This window comes from Hydra vulgaris, chromosome 04 (genome assembly GCF_038396675.1).
Source record: "Hydra vulgaris chromosome 04, alternate assembly HydraT2T_AEP".
Classification (NCBI taxonomy): domain Eukaryota; kingdom Metazoa; phylum Cnidaria; class Hydrozoa; order Anthoathecata; family Hydridae; genus Hydra; species Hydra vulgaris.
The window spans coordinates 21,949,939-21,967,500 of record NC_088923.1 but is presented as its reverse complement, the minus strand read 5'-3'; the positions used below and the strand labels follow the sequence as shown (position 1 = coordinate 21,967,500).

The window sequence follows — 17,562 nt, the reverse complement described above, 5'->3', positions numbered from 1 at the left end:
ATATATATATATATATATATATATATATATATATATACATATACATAATAACAAACCAAATATTCATCATTAGGTTAAAACATAAGTATTCTATTTACTAATGTTTACTATATAGTTTTTTTAATGGTTACTATATAGTTTTTTTTTGTTAAATTTGTGAATTAAAATTATAAATAATAGTGAATTTACATAGTTTACATACTATCGAGTAGAGGAAAAACACAGTATTATGAATTATACAATATTTATGTATTACACATAATACAATTTTTTTTTAAATACATTATTATAGTTAACAAAATTATACGTATTTATTTTAACGCTATTACTTAAGAAACTTCAAATGTTTCAAAAATGTATAAATGCATTTTAAATTTTCTTATTTATTATAATCTAACTATGCAAAGTACAGTAAATTATTGATAAGAAATTTTTATTACCATTTTTTTATTTCTTTCAACACAATATGGTAAACATAAATAATACTTATTTAATTTTCCACAAAAATGAATTAATAACATCTTTAAATTTAAAGAATTGTCAATAACATTTTTGACAAAATATATTTGTGTAAAGCTTATCTAGTTATGGTTATAATTAAGGGTCCAAGGAGCTTACATAAATTGACTTTTAAGTTATGGATAGTGAAATGTACTTACATCAAATTTATATTTACACTTACATCAAATTTTTATTGACAAGTTTACATCAATTTTTTGTTATAATGTTTAATTAAGGTGCTCATTCCAAAAATTTGTTGTTTAAATATTTGGAGTTTTACCTGGGTGTCTCCTTTCCTAGAGAGGTTGCCTTTATTAGGTTAGTGTATGTACAGAGATGCATGTAATATAATGTTGATATCAATAAAAACCAAAATATTATGTATCACTATGCTTCACTTTGAATTACAAAAGAGCAGTGATAAATAAATATTTTTTTTAAATCACATGTTGTATTTTGCAAAACAATGCAGATTTAGTTAATATGTGTAACAATATAGTTTGTGTTTAACAGCTTTGTTTTTATTTATTGCAAAGTTTTAAATGTTCTCACATCTCGATGATATTAAGGTAAATAATTTTTAAAAAATGACAAAACAGTTTGTCCTAGCAATTTTTAGCATACATAAGCTTTGATATAGCTGCCAATAAACCAGTTATAATTGTATAGTTATTTGTTAATAAAAAGTTATTGATTTTCATTTTTTTATATTATTTTATAATATTTTTATTGATTTATTTTATGATTTAGTTTTTATTGATTTTTAACAAAGAAGTTTTAAAATTATTTCATTTCTAGAAAATACTATGCTAAATAGGTAATAAATATATCTCTTTAACTTAGGAATTTCAGTCAGATCCAGTTGATGTTGCAGCTAGGTATTGTATTGCACAAGAAGATCAGGATGGTTTTTTACTTCACGAAATTGATAGCATTATTGGTTAGTGTTTTCTATAATGGCAAATTATATATCCTTAAATGGTTTTAGGAAATTAGAAAATAAAATGTCTTTTTTTTATTTTACAATTTCTATATTATTATTACTTGCGACAAATAGTTATATTGTTAGAAACAATGGTTCTTACCCTTCAGATTGAGATCTACTTGATTAATTTGGTTTAATTGATTACTCAATATAATTTTCGAATAATTTAATTGTGTAAGTTATCTCTTACTGCATAAAAACATCTTTGTACCAGGTTATTCAATATATGTCTGTTGCCTTTATTTAAAATTTTGAACACATTAGTTTTTACACAATATATTTCTCTTCTTTTTTTACTTAAATATAATTATTTTCAGATATTTAGTTCTTTAGATCTAATATTAGGTGTAAAAATAAAAATAAATGTTTTAGAATATCCATAATAAACTATGTGATACTGATGGTAATAGATTAAGTATTGGTACAACTTGAATAATTTAGTTTTTTTTTTAATTTTACTTTTTTGATAACATTTTTACAGTTAGTGACTATTAGCTCCAAAAATGTTAACATGTGTTTTGTTATTTGTGTCAAAGTTTGAAAATGTTAACTATTTATTATTATATACTACTCTAACCTAGTGTTTCAAAAATTTAGTTAAAAAAGGTTATATTAAAGTTAAGTTTAGAAAAAAAAAAGGTTATCTTGGAATTTTTTTCAAGGATATCCTTGAAGATTGTTCTTTGTTCCTTTGAGTTCCAGCCCTTAATTGCACAATTTAAAATTTGAAGATCTTCTTTAGGATTTATTGTTTCAAGGGTTGTTGTTAATATTTTTAAGGAATTACATTTTTTAATAATATGCCATTACTATCTAATTTTGTAGGAAAGGGTGTATTTACCAAACAAAAGTTTAAAAAGAACTCATTTTTGCTTCAATATATGGGTGATCTGGTGAGTGCTGAAGAGGGGAAAAAACGTGAAATAGCTTATGCTCATTCAATGAAAGGGTGTTTTGTTTTTTACTTTGAACACCAGTTTGAAAAAGAAAATTTCAAAAGAGAACTCAGGTACACATTTAATGCTACAATTTGAAAGGTCTTTTTAAAATTATTTAAATAAAGTGTACTTAGAAAGTTATCTAAGTAAAATTGATAAAACATTTTAAAATAAAAGATGAGAAGTTATTCATATATATTAAAATAAAGAGACAAAACTTTTTGCTTTTTTTTAACATAAACGATAAATATTGTAATGTTTTTAAAATTTAAAAACAAGAAATGTTAAAATTATATATAAAGAAAATAAAATAATGACTTTATACAAATCAAATTTAATTGTGAACCTAATTTTATTTATGACCATGTTTTCTAGGCACCAGCGATTTTCAACTTTTTTTGAAAAATTAATTGCTTCAAGTGAGAGTAGCTTTATTAGACCATAAAACTATTACGTGCAAAATTTAAAATTTGCAAGTCTTCCCAATTCTATCTTATTAATATATTTTTTTTTTACATATAATTCATTAAGAAACATAAAGTAGAGTCAGTTATAAATATTGAATTATTTAAACGAGTGTTAGTGTGAAACATTTTCCCACCTATTTTCATATATAATGAAGCGTAAATAATTTATTTTTTAGTTTCTATAATTTTTAGACATGTTTGGATCCTGTAAAATTGGGTAGTTTTGCATAAAAGCAATGTATAATGTATGCGGTAGTGGTGTAGTGGTAGAGCGCTCGTTTTATAAGTGAGAGGTTCTGTGTTCGATTCCCACCACGATCCTGGTAGTGCCCCACTCAACTTGTTTCTCCGTGAAGTGACCTTGTTCGTCAAGTTTCGTGTTTCGGAGTTATAGAGTAGTGAGAGGGTTATAAAAACAATTAAGTAGCCTCCTCATCTGTAGTGGCCTTCTTGGCCTTGGGGAGGTGAATTACAAAAAAAAAAAAAACTAGATGAAGTCATGTAAATAAAACATTTATAAAAAAAACATGGTTTTAAATCAGGGATGCTTAGTCCCAAAAAGGACTCAAGATTTAACACAAGTCACAAAAAGTGACTTGTGTCAAATTCGTACTTCCTAGTTTTTGGTATACAGGAGCTCTAAAAATATAAAAAAAAGTTTATGGACTACTAATAGATAAAAAAATAAAAGCTTTTTTGTAAGAGGAACAATCATTTTTTGAACTCGAAGTCCTTAGGTATAATGGTGGCAAGGATTCTGGGACTCCAGGACTTTGGGCTTGAAAACAATAAGTTCCAAGTCATTAAATCTCATAAATTTTTTACTTATAGCAAATCATAAGTCAACAAACATGCTTAGAGCTTCTGGACAAAATAAAGATATAAAGCCAGCGTTTTTTTGGAACTCCGCATCCCTGTTTTAAATGTTGCAACTTATCTAGGTTTAGATAGACAGCTAATAAAGAAATTTTTAGACTTTTTTGGTCTTTAAAGTAGTTTATTTATGTTGATTTTTTAAACTTTTTTTTCAATTAATTTTTTAAATTAATTAATAACTAGTAAACCTAAGAATTTTTTATTTTTGAGTTGACTTTTATTTTCTAATAAACTATCTATTCCAGCTTGAAACTTAATACCAAAAATTGCTGGTGTCCAATGTTTATATATTATGCTTCCTTAGATAATATAATTTATGTTATAGTTCCTTAGATTTTCCTAAGAAAATTTTTTTCTTTTTTATATTAATTTTTGTGTATATAATACACATGTTATCATTTTCTGATTTAGTATTGATGCTACATTGGATCATCATTTAGCTAGATATGTAAATGATTCGAAAAAGTATCCTAATTCAAAAATGATTAAAATTATTGTAGGTGGCAAACCTTTTTTATGCCTTTTTGCACTTTGTGATATTGAATCAGGCACTGAACTGCGCTATGATTATCAAGATGATAAAAGTGTATGGTGGAGAAAGCAGGTGTTTTTCAGTGATATAACTTATTGTAATGAGAGTTTTTCAATAATAAATAGTAATAAATATGATCAGGGACAAACCCAGAAATATTTTAGCACTGCTACTGTGTATTTTTAAGTATCATTTATTCTAAATAGAAGTTTAATGTTGTTTCAAATCCAATACCTAAGAATATTTATGGTTAATAAAATTGCAAATACCATTATAGATATTTGCGAATCAACTCCTAATGTTAAACTCCTAATATGTTAAACGCTAGTAAGAATGGTCAAAAGTTGTTCCTGTACTCAATAAAGAATATTAATATATTAATATAACAATATATTAATTTTTAACTACATAGAGCTGGAGTTTGGGCGCCCAAACAAATATTAGTGTCAATATAGGCCTGTGTAGGCCCTGGATATGTCACAAAGAGGGTTTAACTTCTGGTAAAACTGAATTAGACAACACTAACATAATTTATAATATGATATTCCTTATCAAACTCTGGGATTGTCATTGATGATATAATTTAGTTCTATCTAAATATAATAAATAACTGCTGAAATATTTTCAATTTTTCTTTCAGGTGGCTTACCAGAAACCTTTTATACTTTCTGATATTTTATCTAAAAATTTTATTTCTACATCAATTATTACTAGTAAGGTAAGTTTTTTTAATATTTCTACATGTTTTATTAAGCAATGTTGTAGTGCTTGCTTATCCTGTGTTCATGCAGGTAGAATTAAACGTTCTTCAAGAAAGATGAAAAATGATGCAGTTCTTGGTTTTATCTGTTTTGCAATGAAAAAGATCAATAAAAAAAATTAAGCCTAATAAAAACTGTTTTTTTATTCAGCACAAAATAAATAAAGCATTGATATATTTTGATGATGATGATGATGATGATGATGATGATGATGATGATGATGATGATGATGATGATGATGATGATGATGATGATGATGATGATGATGATGATGATGATGATGATGATAATGGTGGAAGCTCTGCACATCAGTTGCAAAACATAAACATATCATTATTATATTTAACAAATTAAAAATGAAGCATTTTACAACCATGTTTTTATAACCATGGTATGTTGTATAAAAAAGTTGGAAAAAAAGTGAAAAGTATAAGTTAATTAGGCAAATAAGTAATAAAAAATGTGGGTACATATCTTGCTAGATTTTTTAGAAAAATCTCACAAGGTATGTGGGTGCATTACTTATTTGCCCAATTAACTTATACATCATCATTTTCATTATCATCATCATCATTGTGATCATTAATATCATCTTAGTTCTCTTGCTTTTAGAAGCAAAAATAATTTTCTTAACTTGATTAAACCTTACTGTGATACCTCTTATCCTCCACTAGCTAATTTATTGTATCTATTGTAACAATATGTTATTGTATCTATGATAACAATATGTTAACAATATGTTAATGTAGATAACATAGATTATGTTATGATGACAGATTATGTTATCATAACATCATCAATGTTATCTAAGGTAACAAAGTTTACCTTTACCTTGACAAAACCTTTTCTTTTTAATGTTATCCTTGGTTAAGTTATGCTACTTGTTTATGTTACCTTATCCTTTTTTGCCTCCACACCAGCTTTTCAATAATTAAATCTTATTTATTATTAATTTATTTTTAATTATTCATTTTTTTGTCAAAATTAATGCATAAAGTAATCAAGCATAAGTTTAATTAAACATAACTGTTTTTAATCCTGATTTATATTTGAAACAGCATATATCACCTCACTATATTATTTTAAAAACATCTGATAGGTTTACAGTTAATTTTCCAAAGATTAGCTACAATTTAAAAAAATATACTTATACCTAATTTTTTCCAAAAGTAGATAACTAATTATGATTAATTATGACAGGCTGAAAACAAAACTGCTGTCAATAAAACAATAAGATTTTAATTGAAGACATAGCAGTAACAATAACATTGAACATGTCACTATTTTTTGGACCATAGTTAACTGGCTGTCTTCTTTAGTCAATTAGTTTGTTGGGTGGTATTTTTTTAAAAAAATTTTGTGGGAATATACTTCTCACACATATACAGTCTCTTACACAATAATAACACAAGTCTTAAATAATATAAAAGGATGAAGTTAAACAAAGATTATGAATAAAAAAATATATTAAAGAGCAATATTGTGATTTATTAATATTAGATGCTGGTAATGTCAATAGGTGGTGTAGTGCATTAGTAAGTTCCGTGTAGTCGTCTATTTGCTATTTTTTTGTAAGGTGAAACTTTATATACTTTAATAAGTATATAAAACTCCCATGGTAAAACAACGCTGAACTCTTCTTAAGATAGTAAAATAAAAGTAACAAGGAAAAAACTGAACACTGAACTGAATGCTCAACAACTTTTATTTTTAAACTATCATTTTCTCTATCTTTTGTTTTGATTGCTGTTATGACAGTTTCATAGTTCATACTAATAACTGTTGCCAGCCAAATTACCAAAAAAATAGATTACCTCTTTTTATACTATTGACAGCTTTTTAAAGATAAAAAAAATCATATAGAGATCTTTCAATTCCTAAAATCTTTTTTGAACTTGCCGTACAACAAATATTGCATTTCTTACAAATAAATTTAACACAGAATCTAATTATTTATCTTCTAGGAAATTAATCTTCTAAAAAATTCTATAATGTATATTTGATTACTAATAATGTTTGAAATGTTTTAATGCAAAGCTTAAGGTAAAATATATTTTGTTATAGTATGCTTACAAGTAAAATTTTCTTCATTAATGTAAAATGTATTTTAGGTTATTTTATAATTTTTAATCTTTTTATTCTACAGGAAGCATCTGAAATATTTACATCAGGTATAAACTTAAATTAATATTTTATCCAAATAAAACATTTTAATTATTTTAGCAAAAATAAATTTAACATAATTTTTTTTTAGAAACTTTGTCTGAAAATGAGTTAAGTTTTATACCAATTAGTAGTGAAGATGTTGAAAAATTGAATGATGAGGTTTTTTTACCCCTTAGTTTTTCTATTTGCACTTACATTTTTTATAACTTAAAGGGTTTAAAGTTTTTAATACCAGTTTTTAATTAAAACTTATCATTTCCTGGAGGTTATTATTTGTACGTTTGTACAAGTAATGTTTACATAATAAAAACCTTATTTGTACGCAAAAAAAATGTTAAGATCTTTTAATTTTTTTCTTCATTGTGTAATCATGTGGATATGATAAGTTCCTAATTTTATCTGCTATTTGGCTATCTGAGTTGTGGGTTCAATTCCTCTCAGGCAGCAAAAAAAGTATTTTGGCATTATATTGCAGTTTATATATAGCCAATATTGTAAACCAATATTTGTCATATATATATCAAAATTTTATATTGGTGCAATGTTGTCAACAACATTTAGCCAACCATGAGATAAATATTGTATCAATATTGCACCAATGTGGAGGAAACTTAGTCACAACTCTACCTCTCATTTCTTGTAGTCTGGTCACTGTTTAATAATAATATTGCAACATAACAATAATAATGCTACATAACATTTTATTATGTAGCATTGTTATAATTGTTTAATACTGTAACTCAATGTAAAGACTAAAAGTAGCAAATAAAGTATAGCAAAAATATTTTCTAAAATATATAATCTTTTCTGAACTAAAAAGTGAAAAATAAACTTTAATCTAAATTTAATACTTCAGTAAACAAAGGATCGAGAGGTTTCAAAATTAATATTGGTCATACCTGTTGATCTTTAGTTTACTGAACTATTAAATTTAAATTAAAAAGTTTATTCTCTGGATTTTTATAGGATATTTATTTCACAATTGAAAAATGTGAGGACGTTAAACTCAATAAGGTATATAGTTTTGTAATGTAAGTGTAAAAAATTAAAAAAAAATTTTAATTTCTAAATTTTTTGAATTTTATAAGTTTTTTATTTATATTTTATTATTAAAAAAGTTGTTAAAAAAGCTTTTACACTTTTGTTTATTGCAGGAAACACAAATGGTGGTTCCATTAGGTATAAATTTTATAACTTTTGTAACTAATTCAAAACTTTATATAATATATTTTATTAGTTAGAAATGATTACAAAAGCATTTTTTTAAAGCTTATTATGAGATTGATTCTGCTTTATCGAACTGCATTTCATCGGGCAAGGAAATACTAGTACAAGAGGTTTGAGGATTTTTACCTAAGTTAAAATATTTTGACTGCCAGTAACAGATTTTATTACCAGTTTTACAGTTTACTTATTTATAATTAGGATATTTTTAAACCAATTAGGGATATCTGGTGCTCTGATTGTAATAACATAACAATGCTTTTTTTTTTTTAAGAAATTTATCTTATAAAAAAATTTATTGATTATAGTCTTTTTTTTTTACAGACATTTTATTTTCAAAGACTTTTTGTTTTGAGCTTTCTGGAATTTTTGAAATTTTTTTATAAAGTAATTTAATAATCATAAATGCCAATAATTACCTTTTATAAAGGATGAGAAAACCCAAATTTCTCCGAAGATTGTACATTTATCCAAGAAATTTGAAATTAATGAGGTATATGTAAAACAGCAATCTTTTTAATTGGCTATTTTAACAATATTTATATCAGTTTAAGTTAGCAAAAGAATGATTATTGCAATGTTAAATATTTAGTGGTTTTTAAACAATTTTAAAATAGATAAACATATAAAAGGTTCATATTAAAAAACAAGTTGCAAAATTTATCATGCTTCATTTGTGTTTTTATTAACATCCTAAAGTTTGAAAATAACCAAGTTTTTCAGAGTTCTGTAATAGTGTGCAACCATGGAAAAATCAATGAGGTATTAGTTTTAAAGATTTTTCAATTAGTTGTTGAGGTGGAAATGTGTATGTATATAAATATATATATATATATATATATATATATATATATATATATATATATATATATATATATATATATATATATATATATATATATATATATATATATATATATATATATATTTATAAAGTGCTTTTTGTTTTAATGTTTTGCAGGAAACACCAGCCATTGTTCAATTAGGTATCAATTAAATTAATAAACTAAAAAATTATTTATTTTTAAACTTTATACAATGCAATTTATTTATAAATTACAAAAGCATTTGAATTTTTATTAAGCTTATTCTGAAATTGAGTCTGCCATATCACCTTGTATTTCTGCTGGCATGAAAATAATAACTAATGAGGTTTGGATATTTATACTTTCATAAAACTTTGCTTCTGACTGCCTGAAGCAGGTTTTTGTAATCAAATTTTACAAGATTTTCTGATGAGTTAAATCTCTCAGTATTTTCAGCATTTGTGTATAATGACAACTTTTACAGAAATAATACAATGATTTAGATTTAAATTGTTAATATTCTATTTTTTTATGTTAATAAATTTTGAAAAAACCTTTAACTACCTGACATAATTTTAAACAAGTAAAATTTGGTACTGTTTAATTGGCTATCCATTCATGATGTCACTAGTCTTATTCATGAAAACCACCTTAATAATGGTTTAAATATTTTTCTTGATGACATCCATCAATTTTTTAAACAAGTTTTGGGAATTCTTGAAATTTTTTTTCACATTAACTTAACTTGTGATTTTTTCTTGTATAAAGGATGAGAAAGTCCAAATTTCTCCAAAGAGTGAAAACTTGTCCAAGGAAATTATAATTAATGAGGTATGTAAAAAACAACTATTTTTATCAATTAAGTTACCAGAGGATTTAGTTTAGGCCAGTTTGGTAAGGTTTGATTACACACAAATATAATTTCAAATGCTTTTAATTTTGAAAACTCTTTAAATGTCATTTCTTCAAGAAGATGTGTAATTATTTTGCCAAAAAAAAAAAGAAATTATATATTGAAATTTTGTTCCTCATTTCATGTTTTAGAAGTTTTTTTATTGTATGATTCTCTATAGTTTTTTTTGTTTTTGTTGTTCCATTTATTTGTCTGTTTTATCAATTTACTTCCACATATTAGGATATAAAAGAAAAGCTTTTAAAGGCAGTTACAGATAATAATGCAAATTTGATTGATCATTATTACAAGGTAATATAGTTATTGTATTTTAAATGATTAATCCAACTTTAATAGATTTTTATTTTACAAATTGCAAAAACTTCTAATTTTTAAACATTGTAGTTTTTTCCACAAGTAGTTCACAAACATCTGCAAAACGCAATAAATATTTACATTTTTTACGTGTTTTTAAATTCCTAGTCATTCTTGTTGAGTTATGAATTCATCCAACATCTAATCTTTATTTTTAAATTCATAGTCATTCTTGTTGAGTTATGAGTTCATCCAACATAATCATTACGTATCAACATACATATACAATTAGTAAACATTACATTTACAACATCTTTATTTTTAAGTTATATGTTATAAATTTGATTATTTTATATTTGTTTTTTAGCTTTTAAAATCTTCCTCAAAAATTGATAATGTAAAAAAAAAATCTCTGAAAAGGAGGCATGTTACCTGTCCTTTAGAAAATTGTAGTCGGTAGAGTTAAATTTAGGGTTTTCTTTTTATAGTTATTTTTATAGTAATAATATTTTTTAGATTGTCAACTTATTAATCTATTTTTTGAATTGTTGTTTAATAGGAATGTAACAAATTTAAAGCGCCATCTCATGTCAAAAAAACATGGGTGGAATGCAGAAAATGCAAGTCGAGCCCTATTGGAGTTCGAGTTAAGAAAAAAAAGTTGTTCAACTAAAACCAAAGGATTGGCTAGACAAAAAAGAAAATTGTGCTGTTTGTGTTTCAAACCAGTGTTAAGAATCGGAAATCATCTTCGTCAAACGCATAAAATTCCAAATTATAAAGTAAAAGATTTATTAGATAAGTGTCTAACTTCTGTAGACTGCATAGATAATTCATTCAGTTCTACTTTGTCTATAAATTATGATAGCTCTGAGGAAGAGCAACAACGTTTAGAAAAAATCTTTTCTGATGATATATTTAGAAAAGGTGAACAAATATTTTTGTCTTGTTCAGAAAGCGATGACGAAAATTGGGTTAACAATCAATATTCTGAAGCAAGAAAGTTTACAAAAGTGGCTAAAGAAAAAAGCTATACTGATGAAGATAAAGTTTCTTCTGACTTTCAAATAGATGGTATTGAAGAGGAGGTTTGTATCTTTGAAAATGAAAATGAAGAAAATGAAGATGTTGATTTTGATGATCTAGAAGATAAGTTTTTTATGTCATCTGCCAAAGAGGATAAATTAATCAAAGATTTTGTTACCTTTCTTGAAAGTAGAGATGGAGGGTCAAAAGATCAAAGACAAGCTAGCAAACATAGCAAAATTATTCAAACAATTGTCAGATACAAAGACAACAGTGATATCAACTTTGATAATTTGTTTGATCGAAAGTTTATGAATGATTGGCTTTCAAACAGTGTAAGTATAACAGGTAAAAAAAGATTAAACGGTACTATGAAAACTTACCTTGGCTCTGTGCAACATTTTTTACGTTTCTTATGTGTTACTGAGCAAAATGGATATGATTATGAAAAAATAAAGAAGTTTGAACCAGTTTTAAAAGCTTGGAAAAGAGATTTAAGGAAAGGTATTGAGGAGCGGAAGCATAACAAAAACCTAGAAGATTTGAAAAAATTTCCAAATCACGATAAGATAAGCAATTTTGACAAATCTGAATTGAGAGCACTTTCAATCTCAACTTTAAAAGAATATGTGTGTAAAGTAAATAATCCTAGCATAACAAGAGCTGGCTTTTGCAATGTGCGTGATTACTTGCTTACTCATCTTGTTTTAAATAATGCTTCTAGACCTGGAGCAATAGCAAACATGACATTAGAGGAGTTTCAATCTGCTGATAAGCAAGATGATGGATATGTTGTAAGTGTAAAAAAACATAAAGCCTCCTACAAGGGACCAGCCCATATTGCTTTCGATAAAATTTATATAAAGATACAGCAAACTACATTAAGCATGTTAGAGCCCATCTTCCAGGTGTTTCAACAGCAAAGACTTCTCCAGTTTTTATAAGTTGGTCAGGGTCAAAGATGGATTCAACCTTGGTTACAGGTCAGTTTAATACTTACTGGTCAAAAGCGATTGGTGAAACATCTAAACAAAAGAATATTAATCCTAATTTAGTGAGAAAATATTCTACAACACTAATTCATGAAAATCACAAAGAAATGGCTAAAGATGCAGCCAATCATTTGTGTCACTCCCTAAATGTGGCTGAACAAAATTACAATATTATTGATAAGCAAAAAAAGGCAGCTTCGTTTTGTAAAAATTTACAATTTGTTCAGCGAGAATCTGACAATGAATTATCAAAAGAGCAAATAAATGACCTTTTCAGTCTTGAAATAAAAACTGGCTTTATTAATAAAAGCATTGTCACTGAAAAGTTAATGTCATTAAACCTTTCTAGTAGTGAAAGGCACGTAAAAAAAGTTTTGGATTCAGTTCGCTACACAATTAAATGTAGTCTCAAAACAAATATGGAGCAAACAAGTAGGTCTTTTTTAAAACATTCTGAGTTAGAAGAAAATTCAGACAATCACCCTATATCCAGTTCTTCACAGCAGGTTTCTTGTTTATCCTCTTCTGTGATGTCGGAAGATTATTCAGATTTTCAGTTAGAATCCAAGGAAGGATTTAAAAGAATCAGAAAAGAATTCACATCTAAAGAATTATCTTTAATAAATAAGTATTTTGCAAAGCCATATATTTTGTCACAAAAACCAATTTATAAGGAAGAGTTTAAATCTTATGTTGATAATATTCCAGAACTCAAAGATTTGGTAAAAAAATTTGGATTGAGTACCTTGATTGTAAAAATAAGAACAGAAAGGAAAAAATTGACAGATTATTAAACAATATTTAGTATATATAAATATATGTTGTTGTAAAAACAATCTTGGAATTTTTTATGTTATGTTTATATATGAAAACTGAAAAAGTTATAAGGTCACATTTTTTTTTAATATAAAATTTATTCATATTAAATTTTAATATAAAATAATATGAATAAGTATCTATATTATTTAAATAATGTATCAGTTAATTAATAATTCTCTTTTTTAATCTATATTATTTCCAGTTAAGCTTATTAATATATCTTAATATATAGTTTTTATACATAGTTAATGGTGAAACAGTAGTTTTTGAAATTTCCTTTCATTTTTAAATAACCATTATTAGGGAGGTTTTTTATTTAGAACAAAGGGTTTTCCCTAAAACCAATATAAGAGGAGTATGTTGGTGAGCTATTCAAACTTTTTTTTTTTAATTTGCTAAAATTTTTTTTGAAAATTCTTAATAAAAGAATTATAGTTTGATAAACTATTTTCTTTTTTTAATTTCATAAATTTTTGTTTAAATGTAAAAAGTTATGACATAACCAGTTCATTTAGATAAGTTTATTAATAAATTTTACATAAAATTCAGTAATTTTTCATTAACTGTCATTTATAAGAGCAAAAAGCAGTCAATAGCAGTTATTTTTTTAGCATATAATAGCAGGTCAATATTAATGAGAATATGAAGAATTCAGTCTTAATGTTGAACTTAATTAAGGTAACAACACTTTGATAATACTTAACTACTTAATAAAATGTGTAAACTTATTTTTAGATTGATTTTTAAAAACTGTTATATATTACTCTCTCGTAATATATCTATATGGTGATTTGATATTAACGGGTAAACTTTCAAATCTCTGTTTGACTCAGCAAGTAGTCATTAACAAAAAAACAAGTAAAAATTGCAAAACAGATCAATTTAAAGAATTGCATATCCAACATTCATTCAAGTTCTGTTCAAAGGTAAATATTTTATTTATTTTATTATATATTTTTTTTTATTTGTAAGTTTTTAAAAAGATTTTTATGTTAATTTAAGTAACTAATATTAATGCAATTAATTATTGTTAACACAATTAACTAATGTTAACTCAATGGAATGTTTATATTGTCCTTTAAAAGTCAAGACAATTACAGCAACAAAAATTGCTACAAAATTAATAAAAATAAAACTTCTAGGTTTTGACCCAATTTGTTGTTTCCAGAAAACAAAATTATTAATTGCAAAGTTGATTTAAAAAAAACGTTTCAAACGATTTATTTTTGACTTTGAACAATATTAGATAACACATTTAAAATTGGTTTTCAATATTATTGACTTGAGTTGTCAAATGTCTTGCATCATATGAAATCATCACCACCATAGTTCTCGTATTGTTAAAAGCAGTGATAATTTTCTGAACTTGATCAAACCCATCAGTTATCTAATCCAAAGTTATCTTGAAAATAATATTATTTTTGTTGTACTCTTGATATCCTAAGCCCTTTCGCTATCATTCTAGCTTTCCAACACTGAAATAATCAAAATAATTCTTCTTTTGTCTCTTCTCAGTCGATTTTAAAATGTCTGTATTAAATAACTCTGATAGTAAACCAACACGGAACAATTTAGAGAAAGCAAACACAAAAAGAAAAGGACTAAGCACTGAAAACTTGTCTTACAATAAATATTCCATATGTTGTTGCTTAGTGTTATTAGTGGCTTTTTTTATAAGTATTTTTATAAAAAGAAATTCTTTTATGTAGCAAGTTAAATGTTGCTTATATGTTATCAAATATGAACTAAACAAATAGCCCTTTTTAAAAAAATTCTGAGATAACAGATGAATATTTGGACAATCAATTTTTTCTGCTTCTTTAAAGCAAGTTTCTTTTGTATCCCTCTCTGCGATGTCTTAAGATTGTTCAGGTATTAAACTAGAATCCAAAAAAAGTTCTTTATGACCCAAGAAGGAGTTCATGTTGTAAGAAATTAATTTGCAACAGAAATTACCTCCTATGCTGAAAATGTTTCTGAGCTGAAAGATTTTTAGTTAATAAATTTGGAATAAGTTCTTCACTAGGAAAAATACAAACTGAATGGAAAAAATTAACTGAAATTTTTTGTTTTTGCATGGATTCACATATATAAATTATATATATATACACACATATATATATATATATATATATATATATATATATATATATATATATATATATATATATATATATATATATATATATATATATATATATATATATATATATATATAAACAATTTTAAAATGTATTCTACAAAATAGAGCGCTCAGTGTTCCTAAAAGAATACTTGTACCTGACCTTAAATAGAGATAAAAGATTCAAACCTATTAAATCAAACTTTTCATGTTTTGGAGCACCAAAGGATGTTATCTTCAAAAGGAAGGAGGATGTGTGAAATTCTAATACAGGAAAATACTGCTTACTCCAAAAAATTGTAAATATTTTGAAAACAGCAGTTTTTAGTAACTATTTAATTTCTGAGAGAAGCATAGTAGAAAAGTTTAAATCTCTAAAGGTTGTACACTACTAAAAAAATACTGATTTTGGAGTAAAATGTCAAAATTTAGTTTTTGTATATTTTGATAGTTTAAAACATTTAAAAATTGCATTTTTCGTGGGTTTGAGCCTTAGCAAGGCCTAAGCAACAAAACAAAAACCCTTATTTAACTTTGAATGAGTATATAACATTCATAACATCTATTCAATTTGACAAATCTTGTGTGAAGCAAATGAAGCAAAAGTCAATACAAAAGTATATAAAACAATCAAAAAAGTTATGAGTAGCCAAAGGGTTCAGTGATAAGTAAAAGTCCAATAAAACTAATCTGTCATATGATTTTGGCGTACATTAAACAAGATTTGAATTGAAAAAAGCTTTAAATGTGTATTTTACAACTTTTGATTTTTGTAATACTAGTGTAACTTTGAAACGTAATATCTTTACATAGGCTAATGATTTTTGACTGAAATTTTCAGGGTTTCATGAAAAATATTTCATTTCAGATATTTTTTTAAATATATAACTCTCTAGTGTTTGGCTTTATTATAATTTTTTATTAAAAAAGTGCTTTTTAGTAGTGTACCACCTTAATGGAAAATATAATAGTTTGAGCAACAGTAAGAATTTTCAGACCATAACATATCTACTTACTTTTATTAAAAATCATTTCTTTAAGAGTTTTTATTTTATGTTAAATTTATGTTTTACTAAATAGTTTTAACAACAGAACAGAAATATGATCATATCTGCAAAAATTGACAGAGCTTGAAGCAAGGTTTCAGAGAAAGATTGATAGATGCAAGAAGAAATATATAGAGATAGAGGAAAGAAGAATACAAATATTGAATATTCTTTTGGTAATCAGGATACATAGAAAGCTAATAACAAAAGATATGTCGCCATCTGAGCTGCTAAAGTTGAAACCTTAAAGGCTTAACTTTAAGGTACTGTTAACAATGTTTTTTTTTTTCTAAGATTAATCAAGTGTTTAATTATAAAAATATTTTAACCTATAAAAGTAACAATTTATGAAAAATTACATATAGCACTCTCAATTAACAAAAACAATTGAAATTTTGAATTTAACCTAATTAAATTTGGTAGAACAGAATAAGCAACTGCGATTTATAATTTTCATTATATATATATATATATATATATATATATATATATATATATATATATATATATATATATATATATATATATATATATATATATATATAAATTTTATAATAATGATAATTATGCGCATATTAAACACAAATATTAATTTAACTTAATTTTAAAAGATTAATACACACACATTTTTACTTATTTTATATTATTAAACTTTCATACTGGATTTTGAAATTTTTTAATAGTAATTTAATACGTTTAATTCTTGCTAAGAAATTTACTCATTTTTTAAAATGTTTTTCAAAAAAATACAAATCGACTGTCCTGGTTTTGTTTGCTATATTTTTAATTTATTTTTTATTATATAAGTTTTGTTTTTCAATATTTTTTGTTTGTTTTTTGATTGTTAGGATAGGAACAAATCGAAATTGGCATCTTATGTCTAAGAAACATGAGTGGAATTCTCAAAATGCAGGCTGAGCGCTATTGGAGTTTAATTTGAAAAAAAAAACGAGTTTACTTCATACTAATGGAGAACAAAAAATTAAACTGTTGTGTGCTGTTTGAGTACGAAGTTTTACGATTAGGAAATTATTGACACACAATTTGAAAGCCAATTCTTTATAAATTTTCGATTAAATAAATTCTGAAAGTTT

The 17,562-nt window shown here is 24.9% G+C and overlaps 2 protein-coding genes across 3 annotated transcripts in view; both read left to right on the top strand.

Annotated features, from left to right (window-relative positions):
• The window catches only part of LOC136079650 (uncharacterized), a 12,050-nt gene extending 758 nt beyond the window's left edge, over positions 1 to 11,292 (top strand). The window contains exons 2-15 of one of the 2 annotated variants that reach the window (XM_065795791.1): positions 1,345 to 1,441; positions 2,312 to 2,495; positions 4,179 to 4,371; positions 4,940 to 5,017; positions 7,207 to 7,231; positions 7,315 to 7,385; positions 8,193 to 8,240; positions 8,381 to 8,405; positions 8,496 to 8,563; positions 9,412 to 9,436; positions 9,535 to 9,602; positions 10,025 to 10,087; positions 10,392 to 10,460; positions 10,831 to 11,292. In XM_065795791.1, coding sequence (XP_065651863.1) covers positions 1,345 to 1,441; positions 2,312 to 2,495; positions 4,179 to 4,371; positions 4,940 to 5,017; positions 7,207 to 7,231; positions 7,315 to 7,385; positions 8,193 to 8,240; positions 8,381 to 8,405; positions 8,496 to 8,563; positions 9,412 to 9,436; positions 9,535 to 9,602; positions 10,025 to 10,087; positions 10,392 to 10,460; positions 10,831 to 10,923 — 1,107 coding nt within the window. In that variant the 3' untranslated portion in view covers positions 10,924 to 11,292. Of the gene's footprint in view, positions 1 to 1,344; positions 1,442 to 2,311; positions 2,496 to 4,178; positions 4,372 to 4,939; positions 5,018 to 7,206; positions 7,232 to 7,314; positions 7,386 to 8,192; positions 8,241 to 8,380; positions 8,406 to 8,495; positions 8,564 to 8,880; positions 9,249 to 9,411; positions 9,437 to 9,534; positions 9,603 to 10,024; positions 10,088 to 10,391; positions 10,461 to 10,830 lie in introns of those variants that run through there. The other variant, XM_065795792.1, reaches the window with a different exon arrangement.
• Positions 11,051 to 17,562, top strand: LOC136079274 (uncharacterized). The gene is made up of 3 exons (XM_065795003.1): positions 11,051 to 14,226; positions 16,503 to 16,731; positions 17,317 to 17,562. Exon 1 carries the CDS (start codon positions 11,051 to 11,053, stop codon positions 12,431 to 12,433), a length of 1,383 nt encoding a protein of 460 aa, XP_065651075.1. The 3' UTR covers positions 12,434 to 14,226; positions 16,503 to 16,731; positions 17,317 to 17,562.